Raw genomic sequence first — 12,297 nt, 5'->3', positions numbered from 1 at the left:
GGACCGCTGGGGTTCTCTCTCCGCCTGTGTATCCGTGTTTGGTGTGTTTTAGGCTTCATGTTTTCACGTAGCAGGTGGCAGCAACAGCAGCAGTCACTGAACTACTAAATAACCGACTTCATCCACAGTGTCAGTCATCACACTGCTGCAGACAAATTTGAATCAAAGCAAGTTGTGTGAGGAGCGTGGAACTGTGTTTAACAGTTTACACACACGTAGATTGAGTGTGTGTGTGTGTGTGTGTGTGTGTGTGTGTGTGTGTGTGTGTGTGTGTGAGCGCAAGAGAGAGGGAGAGCTTGTATTTATAATGTGTGGCTTTCACTTGCAGCTTTTTCACTTGGTTTCATTAGCTAATGCTGCGACCATCCAGGATTAGCGTGGTTGGGGCCGTCCACCAGCCTGAGTCAAGACGTAGCCAAAAAATGATATTAAAACGGCGTAATCCTTCCCCCTGCTTGCTCGTAGCACAAAAAAGAAAAAATCTTTCTTTATTTCACAAGGTTAAACCTTGTGCCTCTCCCCCAGGATTATCTTAATATGCGGGATAACATTGTGTTATGTCACTGGGGATGGAATGTATCCTCATGACAGTGGGCAACAAATCCTTTTAGTCAAATCAATGTGTGGCAGGGACACGACAGATATCACAATATAGTACACGGTGATAATAGGGCCAAACAGAGCCATGCAGAGGTTCAGACCAGGCGTGGCCAACCCACATTACTCAATGTCCCACCCAGCCAAGTTTGATTAAAACACATTTTGTTTAAAAAAACACTAAATTGTAGGTAACTGAACGTAACAGACCAAACCTGAACAATTTGCGCAAAACAAATCGCACGTCAATTGATAAATTCAAACTCACTCTGCAATTTTTCTGCAGTTGATGAACCACCTTCACAGCCAAATGTGAAGGCACCTCCCTGACCTGTCAAGAACGGGAAATCAAAGTGCTTCTCATCGAAGTGGTATGGACAGTTTTCTTGGTTGGAATACGGTGTAAATAAGGACGAGTTTTTCTGTAAAAGGTGCAGACGGCCCATTTGCGAGAGAGGGGTTTGTGGACTGGAAGCATCTATGTCAGGCGTGCGAAAAACACCAGACGAGCAAGCCCCACTCCGTTTCACTGGGCAAGTTTCAAAGCTGGCTGGGGGAATGTGTTGCCATGGACTATTCACTTAACAAGAGGAACTGGGAACATCTAAAAGTCGTTTGGGATATTGTGTTGTCGCCTACGTAGACACAGGAGAAATGCGGACAATCTTGATAAAGGAAACTTTATAGAACTGTTCATGTGCATGTGCAACTATGATCCACAGCCCCAGAATCGTCCGGAGCAGCTGCCCAGAAACGGAACTTTGATGAACCCAGATGTTCAAAATGAGCTGCTGGATTTAGCAGCCCCCCTGATGTTGCGCAAGATCAAAACAGAAGTTCGTGAAACAGCAGGCACCTATTATACTCTTACAGCAGAATAATCTAGGGATGAGTCAAAGCGTGAACTCGTAGCCATTCGTGCCAAATACAAGAACGAGCAATCGGATTCATGGATACAAGTGGTATTTCAGAAAAGATATTACAGGTGAATGAAGCACTGCAACTTGACCCATATCTGTGCATTGCCTTCAGTTCTGTTTGATCAGGAAACAAGGGAGGTGTGCAAAACAAACATTTCCTCAAGCCGTGTATGTCCACTATAATTCTCAGATGGTTAGGTACTCTGTGCAGTAGCGCTGTGCGATATGGTTTATAAATAATATGACGATGTTTTTAGGCTATGCAGCCATTTACGTAATATATTTTAATATTTTCTCTTAAATAATATTACTATTTGATTAAACCCTTTTGCTGTGTATAATCACACCAGCGTGATCCTTCAAGCAAACACTGAGGGGGTGTACTGTCCTTTTGAGGTCAGATTGGACTTTCAAAATATATAATTTTTTATGAAGTTTGAATTATTATTCGCAGTTCAAACCTTCTCTGAAATGCAGTTTGCAGACAGTAGCCAATTGAATTAGATTAAATAATGGTGTTAAGTAATGTCGTTTTGTGCAATAGCCATATTTGTTAATAGTCTACATTGTTTATCTTTAATTAGTTGCACATTTTTTCACACATAAGTTAAATTTAACAAGATTTTATTGCCTGTGGTTGGTGTAAAGGTTCTATATATACAATATTCAGAGCTTTAATATTGCCGCAAACAACTAGCGGAAGCGCAGCGCCCACCCTTTGGTTCTCATTGTAAGAAATGTTGCCGCAGATTACACTGTTAGCACAGCTAGCCACCGAGTCAGCCGTCACCAAGTTTTGAGAGCTGTGTGGAGGCAATAGATATGCTCTGAATTTCGTGTTGCGCATCATTAATTGAAAAGAATTAGCGTGTTTTGTTCTTTCTTAATTCAAACATATGACAATGGCTGTACTGACAACCTGTTCCCACTTCCAATTGTCAAATACCGACTCTTGGTCAGTGCCCCTCGGCACCTGATACCGAGGCACCCTTTATGAGACGCAACGGGCATTCAGCTAACTCCAATGTAAACAGATCCTCGTCATTATGAGACGGCTTGAGCAAATGGCGTATTATAAAGAGCAAGAAAGTCCCGTTAGGGGGGAGGTTGGGGTGGGTGGTTGAATCAAACAAACACACACTTTCACCCAGGAGTCCCATGTGAATAAGTCAATGTTGACATTTCACTTTACTACTTTTGTTATGTACTTATTACCTTACTTATTATCCAATATTCAATACTATAAATTCAGTTGTATTTAGGCATGAATAATTTACTTATTACATTCCATAGCATGAGGTGAAATTCAAATTATTATGCCATTTCTTTGCTTCCATATCTTCACAAAAGTTTACAAAAGTTAGAATACTTTTACTTTTTTTTTTGTTTATCTAAATTTGTGCTACATTACATCATGTCTGTGTGCTACAAACATTACATATATATATATAGAACCATCTTGGAACTAATATTCATTTTAGTAGTCAAACTACAGAATTGATTGACTTGATGTTTTACAAGGGATGAAACAGACTATTGCAGTCAAACAATATGATTACTTGTGATGTGAACTTAAACCTCACTGATTTAGAGCTTTTGATCCTCTGTAAATTGGCTCCTGACCCTCTCCACGTGGAGGTAAGAGATCAACAGCAGCCCTGCAGCTGATAAGGACTCGGAGTCTCACTGAAGGACACTTCAGCAGAGTGGAAGCCGTTTACTTGGCTCCCTACTGATGTCATGCCCCCCAAAAACAGTGCACCAAGAAAACCGTTTAATCTTCCAGTCTAATTTCTTAAACCAGGAAATATTCACAGGGTCATCAGTGAGGTCATGTCGTGGCAAAGATTTAAATCTGCACTGATGGAATTTTTCGGAAATGTAATGTTATGCCGGTCTGCTGTTAATTCACAGTGGCTGCTGAGGTGAAGGCAATGATCATTTGTTCACTGAGGTGAATTCTGGAAAGAGTGCTTTCTGTGCTGCTGTAAGAGCCCGTTTTGTATTTTTCTCTTAAATTTCAACTCAAACTGCCTGTGCACCGAAGGGGATTTCAGTGACGATGCGAAGCGCCTGAGTAAAGTGCAGTGTCGTGTTGAGGACACCAGCAGTTTTGTGAAATGCAAAATCTTGTGTAGCTTTAATCTCATCTTTCAGAGTTTGTTGGGTGTTGTATTTGTGTACCACAGCTGGTGTGCTCGGTATGAGTCTTACCGAGTTGCCTTTGCTCTGCAAGAAGCTGTGGTCCTGCTGCTCCGGTGTGATGGGGGAGGACTTCAGAGGGGGGGAGAGGGTGAGGTCCCGACGCAGAGGCCGTGAATCCATCTTTTCCCCCGCTCTGTCCAGCTTGTGCGCTGAGTCTTTACCCCCTTCTTTCCCCTCTTTTCCCTCCCTCCCGTCTCGGTTCTTATGCCTCTGTCGCTGCACTGTGTGCGAGCGACCCTCTCCGTGAGCATGACTGTGCCCGGGCCTCTCCTCCCCGTGCCCATGGGGCTTGTGGGTAGTGGAGTCTCTGGGCTGTAAAGGCTTCATCTCCATCTCATAATTGCTCATTTTCTCCTCATCCTGCTCCAGCAGCCGGCCCCCCCGACCGTGCACGCCCCTGTGCCCCGATGTCCAAGAGGCCGACGAGGACGACTCCGTCCACCTGTCCCCACTGGCCTGTCTGTGATTGGATGATCCATGCTCCCGGGACTTGTGATTGGAGGAGCTGTGCTTGTGTCCGTTGGTCTGGCTCGCTCCTCGTCCGCTTAGCCCACCTCCCGCTTTTGACAACACCCCCCTCCTCTTGTCCTCGCTCCAGCTGTTGGCCCGTGGGTGCTCCCCTTTCCCTCCTCCTACTCCTCCGCCGTCGCCTTCGACTCCCCCGCTTCCCCCCTCCACCATCACCTGGATCTCCGTCTGCCCTCCTCCCCCACCTTTCTCACCATCCTTACTCTTGTCCCCGTGGTCCACGGCGGTCTGTCGGTGGAAGCGGGCACTCTTGCTGCGCTGGGACGGGCGGGCGGGAGGAGGCGGTGTGTGTGGCGGTGAGGAGGAAGGGGGGCTGAGGTCAGGGGTGGCGGCGTCGTTCGAGGGGTCGTCGGAGCCCGCGCTCTTCACGTAGAGGTCGGGGCTGTCGGCGGTGCCGACGCTACTCGACAGCCCCTCGCCCTCCACCTCGCTGGACACCTGGCGTTTGGGGCGCTGCACCTCCATGCCTGTAAAGGACAGATAACATCAGAAAGGTGACAGACAGTTTTGGGAGGCGGTGGAAGCTATGAAGCTGTCTGTGTGCTTGTTGGCATTACGTGACGAATACTACTTTAGACTTGTTTAAATGTGAGTGCAAGTATCAGTACAGCCAATGATGACAGGCATATTATTTCAGGGGACTGAATGAAAGTGAATGATGAGGATCTTTTTTTTGAAGCATAACCCCCCTCCAACATTATCATATTTTCTTTGGACCCCATCGTCGACAAAAAGCGCAACACAATTTATAGCAAACATGACAAAAATGATAAAAATGTCCATCAAATCAATTACACAACATACTGAGTGGCATGACAAGGCCTGCTGGAGATGTTTACTCCAGATGGCTGGTCCACAGAGTGCATCGTAAAAAAAAAACAAAAAAAAACGCAAAGCCATCTATTTAATCTTTTAAAACATTTTTTTTTTACTATAAATCTCCCAATGGAAGAGTGAATCTGGGATGATAAAAAATATTTTAATCCTAATCATTTCTGCACAGTCCCTCAGTTTTTATCTGCAAAAAAATGCAAAGGAAGCGGTTAGGCACACGATGATGCCCAGGATGTGTACGCATCAACACAAACAAAATGTCAGCACTGGTACTGGCTACCTGCGGTGCTGTACAGGTGTGAGTGACAGAGGCAGAGACGCAAAGCTGGAGGGTGGTTAACACTGACCTTTATCACCATCCCACACATACACACGTGTGTTTTGTTTGTTCATGCATGTGAAGTCACATGTGTTAACTATATGTCTGCTTAGCTGGGTTTGTTAACTATGGACATAGGAGTAGATATTCGTGTTGTGATTTCGATGAGTTGTGTGTGCCCACCATTTCCTGGGTGCTGGAAGGAAGGGGAGAACTGCTTGGCGGTGACCCTTGCCATGCGACTCTCCTCCTGGGCTTTCTGAGCTGCTCCCACCGCGGCCTCTGCTTTACCCTGCGCATGAGCCGTCCTGACGCACAGAAGACAGGGAACAGACAGTGCAGAGTTGAATAAATAATTCAAACTTTTCACTTTGAACATTCAGAATCATTGGCTGGCATTGGTGTCCAGAACAAATTCCTTTGAGAAAAAAAAAAGTGCAGCGGGGTTGGAAGGAGATAAGGCATGCTTGTTCAAAAGAGCTGAACAGAATAGAAAAACATTGTCCAAAAGTACTGTCAGTAAAAAAGAAATGAAAAATACAATAACTGACCTTTGGGACATTAAAGGTGCCAACAATGCACCACAGTATTTTAGGTTTTCACTGATATAGCCCTGGTTTAATATGAAGTTATCAACATAAGTTTCAATACACACAAGACTCAGAAGACCAGTTCACCTCCATTAACTTTGTATTCACAATATTCTTTGCCTGAACTAGGCCGCTTCTACATTGCGCCATTTTGTAATCTCATGCTTGTTTAAGAGCGGTAGTAAGATAACTTACCATTACTCGCTAGAAGTTTGTTATTAAGCTTTTAAATTAAAAAGCTGTTATTAAGTTTTAATAATTTTTCAGGTGAGAAAGTAACAATTTAAATTCACGATATGGTGATCCGTTTATCCAAATAACGGCTATTCGCTGGTTGTGTGAGAGCGGCCGGTTAGCGTACAAAAAGCACTGCATGCGCAACCATGTGGTATTAAAATCATCATTTACATATGCTAACTGTGTTTCCAAAATGAGCTGGCTTGGTGTGGATGTGGATGATTTACTGCAGGAAGGCGGGGTTATTTTATTTATTTTACCCTCACCAATATATCCAACCCACCAACATCATTTTCAGATAAAACATGGCGCTGCGGCAGTGGTTGCTGGGACCCGCTAACTTCACGTTTTTCATACTGATTAAAGGTAGCTATAGCTAGGAAGATGACCCACCAATTCTCAATCGCAGCTGTCTAACGAACATCTGACATTTTTTTATGGGAACTCAAATGATACATCTGCATACAGTCACATCCCCATTAAGCCACTGTAAATCATTTCTTCTCAGGTGCCATTATGAAAGGAGCAGCGTACACTCCTTCATTCATATCTGAGTCATCTGCTCTATTGTGGTCGTGGCTGATGAATATTATTATAAAAGACACCTGAGCCAGATGGTGAGAAAAAAAAACCACACACACACAAACACTATGAACAGCGTGACACATTACATGATACCTCACGCAGTAACTTATTTATTATAGAGCTAGAGTATGTATTGTATTCATATGTTTAATCATTTGCCTGAAAATGTGTTTACTCTCACAAAATAATTCATCTCTCTGCGGGGCTTTTCACATCTCCATCCCTCTAACTGCTCCTTTTCAGCCTCCTTTTCATATCTCCCTCGCTCTTTCTTTTATTTCCTCCCATGTTCCTTTATGCCTCTTCCTAATTGCTCCTTCCATCTTTATCACAATCCCCTTTTCATCCGGCTCTTGTCCCTCACTCTCATTCTCTTTCTCTCTCTCTCTCTCTGGTTATATCAAATAGATATTTTCTCTCAATTACAACCATCCTCTCACCTTTGTCTCCCTCTTTCCATTCGCCTATTTTTCGCTGTCTTTTGAAGGGCTCTCGACTCGTGTAAAATAACCTCTCCATCCTTCCCTCCCCCTTTCTCTCTCTGGGCAGTAACAGTCTTGATGCAGTGTTGCATGTCGATGGCTATTGATTTTTTTTTCTCCCTCTCTCTGCCTCAATGTTTCTCTTTGCCCCTCGCTGCACTCTCTGCCAGCGCTGCTATGCCAGGGCCCACAGTATACTCAACACCACCATGTGTGTGTGTGTGTGTGTGAGTGCGCGCCTGTTGGTCGCGGGGGAGGTGAGGTGTGAGAAGAGAGAAGATGACTGTCTTCCTGTTTCACATGATATAATCGCATGTAGAAATTTTGACAGGAGTCTCATATTCCCAAGGTTTAAAGGTCATGAATAAACCGCTTCCCATGTGAATGTACTCTTGGCACAACCTGCTCTCACCTTGGTGCTCACACCAAGCCACAAAACACTATTTTTAATCTCTCTCTCTTTCTCTCTCTGTCTCGCTCTCTCTCTCTCTCTTGCTTTCCCCCACAATTTCCTGTCCCACTACCAGTCATCCCGGGGAACAACCTGTTTCATGATGAATTTCTGCCTGGAGAGAAAAAGAGATGCCTGTTCAATGGGGGCTTGGTGATTGTCCAAAGGAAAGGAAAAAAAAAGGGTTTGCAGATGTATGGCAAGAGGAGAGAAAGTAGTGAGGTGATAAGAAGGGAGGAGAGTGTGTGACAAAGGAGAGGTACAGAGGGTGTAATATAGAAAGGTATGGGGAGAGACTGAAAGGGAAGAAAGAAGATGGAGTGAAAAGGGGTTACGTATTCAGCATCAATGAATCATTAACAAATTAAGTGCCCGAAAGATTGATAACCTCTACATAAAAGCAAAAAGTAAAAAAAGGGGGAGGTTATGACACAAAGGAACAGGGTTTATGAGAGAGATGGTCGAACTGTAATTTTAAGAACCACACGTAATGGATGCATTAAATAGGGATGCAGATTGTCTCCGCTCTGGTCTCATACTGGGCTGTTTAGCAGCCCCATAATGTTCACCATCTAATGGGCAAATTAAAAATATTCACCTCATGGGGGCATTAGATAATAAGTCAAGCAATCACCAGAGTCATTTTGCTTCATCCTCTGGGGACAATGAATGTCTGTATAACATTTCATGGTAATTATTTTAAAAGTTGTTCAATCTGGACCAAAGTGGTGGACCAAACCGACAGACTGCCATCCCCAGAGCCACGCCGCCAGTGTGGCTAAAGATACCAAACATATGCTGATTCAAGCTTCTCAAATATGACGATTTGCTGCTTTCCCCTCTTCTATATAACTGCAAATTGAATGTTGTCCTAATATTAAAGAATTGTGGAATTAGCTAGCTAACTAGCGTACGGCTGGTTAATTAGCTAGCTTGCTAATTCCACACTACAGAACGTGAACGTCATCTCGCAATGTGCATTCAAATGCTGTGACAAGAGTGTGTGGATGAAGCATTAACTTGTAAAATTCTACGCATCTGGCTCCCAACTGTCCCTGACCTTACTACTCTGCTTGTTTTAGTCGTTACTGCAAAACCTCCCTGACTTCGAAGTCGGTTTAGTTTATACAGAAGTTAGCCAGCTACAACGGTCTCAATGGCAACGATACACATAAAAATGTCCGCCACTACATTTTCCTGCTACGCCGATTTGAATGTGAATGTCCATTCAATTTTATTTCTATGGATTGGACAATTGCTGTTCGGGGAAGGGGTTTAGCGAACGTTCAACTTTACTACAGTAGGGCTTACACTTACACAAAGGTATGTGGAGGTTTAAAATGCTACATATAGCCCCGGGACACGGAGGCCAAGAGGACGAAGGAGATAAAGGCGGACAGCAAAGAAGACGCGAGTTACAGCAAGCATTAGATGAAAGAGATACACACACACACACACATACACACAAACACACACAGGAAGACACACACAGGAAGACAAACACAGACGTGCTGAGGTGAAGCGAGGAGAGAGAGTCTAATCCAGGACTCATGCTAAGCTCCTCCATCATCTCTGTCATTACTCTGAACCAGCTGATGAGGGTGATTCATACCTGAATAACTGAGATTTCCGGTGTGCATCACTGCTTAAGTGTATGTGTGTGTGTGTGTGTGTGTGTGTGTGTGTGTGTGTGTGTGTTGCTCGCTGATGAAACCAGGTCACAGGATTGAGGTGAATGGCTCCATCCACACAGCACAGTGAGTCACCGGTGTGTTTATCTGGTGCCAACTAATCACAAACAACAACAACAACCAACTAATCACAGGTAGCCCTGACGCCACATCAGTTACATTAGCACATGTGACCGCAGTGATCAGGGCACATATGCGCCTATCATACACACACGTACAAATATGGGATTTACTGTAACAGCAGGCACGTGGACAGCTGACACAGGCTTTCTACCAGCTACGGGATTTGGAGCCGAACCGGACCTTTGACCTCTCTGCCTCCTGACATGGAATTGACGTTAAGAAGTTGGATAAACGTTCATAAAAAGCCTATGAACATATTTAGAAACACACACACACACGCACTCCAGGAAAGTTGGACAAAGTGCTGCATCATCCTTGAACCAGATTGCTCTCATTTAGCTCCAAGAGTATCTGAAGCTAACATCCCGTGACTGTGTTTCACCTCTCAGGGTGTTCTCCTGGTGTTCCACAAGGAAATACCCTGCCGCACTGTTCTGGGACACAGGGAGAGAGAAGGAGAGGCTGTCCTGTCCCGGGCTATGCTGCTGTCTGAATCTGGGTTAGACATTTCTGTGTGTCTGCGTATGTGTGTACCACGGAGAAAGAGCTGATTTATAGACCAGGCTACAACTGTACTGTATGTACTCTACAGTTCGGATCATAACATAGTGCCAACCTTTGTTTTTATTATCAGAGAAAACCGGCAACCCGCATCGCCTCCCTTGAACGTCAGCACTGAACTTGGCAAATATTCAGAGCATCATAATTATAATATGTGCATCTTACGTTGAGACGCAGCAGTGTTGAGAGCCCTTTATGCTGCGTAAGACCTCATCAAAGACATAGAAAAATAAGTTTTGTTTTTTAAATCTAGTGTAAATTTAGATTGTTGACTACTTCTAAATGTAGATGTGAGATGTTTCTAAGGAGACATCATCATTCTGGCCAAATAATGTAATGCATCACAGAAAAGGTAAAGAGTGCAACAGGTGAAGCAGTCATCAGTAACAAAGTCTACGCACTCTAAACTCTTTTGGATTGGATCAGAGAAAACGGATTTCTCTCTTATTGGAAGTATTTAAACTCCTTTATTTATTTGGAGGTTTTCGTGCCTTTCTCAAGGTGTTGCTGACCTCAGCTCTATAATTATTGGCAAAACACAAAGATCCCTTGCGCAGCACAAGGCTAGAGTGAGTGATCGTCTTATATTTGCTGAAATTCCCTTTACATTTGACAACAAACAATAAACCAAATGCTCTGAGGGAAAAAGAAAAAGATCTGGTATCCTTGGCTGTCGCGGGACTGAAATAAGCTTGTCCACTCATGTCAGTTTGCCCGAATAAAATGATTGGACGAACTACTGTACCTGCCTCCCTACCTGATCCAGTGGCGTAAGTATTTAGGACATGCCCCCGTGCCAGCTAGGGCTTACTTACTTAGGCTATTGTAATTGGAATGTAGAGAGTTTAAAAAGAAAGCTATCAGGACTATAGCTACAGTATGTTATATCGTCTCGTCACATGTTTAAATGGAGACGTAACCTTGGACAACATCAACATACATATTACCCAGAAATCATCATTGCATATCTGTGTATGGCAAAAATACCAAAGCAAATAATATCAATTGAATTGAACTGTTACTTTATAGTTCATGCAGAATAGCCATACAATTTTGCAATTGAGTGCTAATGACTGAACAAAAAAAAGAAAAAGAAAACAATGATGGGGATGGGTTTGCCTTATTGAGGATTAGTATAGCAAATGACACCTCTTTCTATTTTATTGAATTATTTTGTGAACACAGACATATTTCAGCGGTACAAATTTGAATCAATCACAAGGGCTCTGTCTCTGCGTCCCCTTTCTCTACGGGCCCACCGGCTCCAATGTAACCGCACAGCCCACACTGTGGCTGAAGGGACAGGTTGTCCGTGTTGCCGACTTGGCGACTTTCCCGCTAGATTTTGTGACTTTTGGAGCTGGTGCTGCAAGCTAGTTTCATTGGGAAAGAGTTGGCATGGGTTAGGTCCTAGTATCAGTGACCCAACACATGTCTTCTACGACTACTTCAAAGGGATCCCTCAAATTGCCCATTGAGGGACGGATAAAGAAAGTTTTGAACTGAATTGGAAGTAACAAGTCACAAACAATTGAACAACTCTAGAACAATTGCATGAATCCAACTTTATAATGGATTCTATAAGGACCGCATGGCTTGAGCTGAATGTACAGACATTCATGGTCCCCATAGGCTAAAGCCTAATAACTTTGATACTTCGCTGACCTTTTGTTATTGTCCTCCCCACCAGCAGATAGAGCACCTGAGTGGTGCTTTGCCTCACAGCATCGCTAGCATGGCTGTAGACTCTCGGTTTTGTCTCTCCTCTGCTACTCTCACTGCCCTAAATAAAAAGGGTTCTTTCAAGTACTTTTTGAATTGAGATTGGTGTTTATCTGCTTTAAGCATGCAAAAAGTGGCACCCTACTTTAACCAAGGACACTCTGTCCCACCCCAAAAATAATTTAAGCTTTTCGTTTCACACGGAATACAAAGAATGGCAAAGAATACATCTTAATTATATGTTACTTGCTTGTTTTCTGTCATATAAAAAAGAACAATTTAATTTCTCTGTATTGAGTAATACGTCCAAAAGTGTTCAGCCTAGCTTAGCACAAAGACAGGAAGCAGTGGGAAACAGCTAGCCTCCGCTGAAGCAACAGAAATATTCCCTCCACCAACTCCAACACTGTGTTACTGAGGTGTTTTCCCAAAACGTAGGACCAATCTCTCTA

The 12,297-nt window shown here is 43.7% G+C and overlaps 1 protein-coding gene across 1 annotated transcript in view; it reads right to left on the bottom strand.

Annotated features, from left to right (window-relative positions):
• The window catches only part of jph3b (junctophilin 3b), a 38,874-nt gene that overhangs the window by 6,045 nt on the left and 20,532 nt on the right, over positions 1 to 12,297 (bottom strand). Inside the window, exons 4-5 of the mRNA XM_031875697.1 lie at positions 5,587 to 5,711; positions 3,732 to 4,717 (exon numbers count right to left, since the gene is read on the bottom strand). Of these exons, the coding sequence (XP_031731557.1) occupies positions 3,732 to 4,717; positions 5,587 to 5,711 (1,111 nt within the window). The remainder of the gene's footprint in view (positions 1 to 3,731; positions 4,718 to 5,586; positions 5,712 to 12,297) is intronic.

Source organism: Anarrhichthys ocellatus, unplaced genomic scaffold (assembly GCF_004355925.1).
Source record: "Anarrhichthys ocellatus isolate YVR2014 unplaced genomic scaffold, GSC_Weel_1.0 scaffold93, whole genome shotgun sequence".
Lineage (NCBI taxonomy): Eukaryota > Metazoa > Chordata > Actinopteri > Perciformes > Anarhichadidae > Anarrhichthys > Anarrhichthys ocellatus.
Note: the sequence above shows the minus strand (reverse complement) of the source record. Positions and strands in the feature narration are given on the sequence as shown.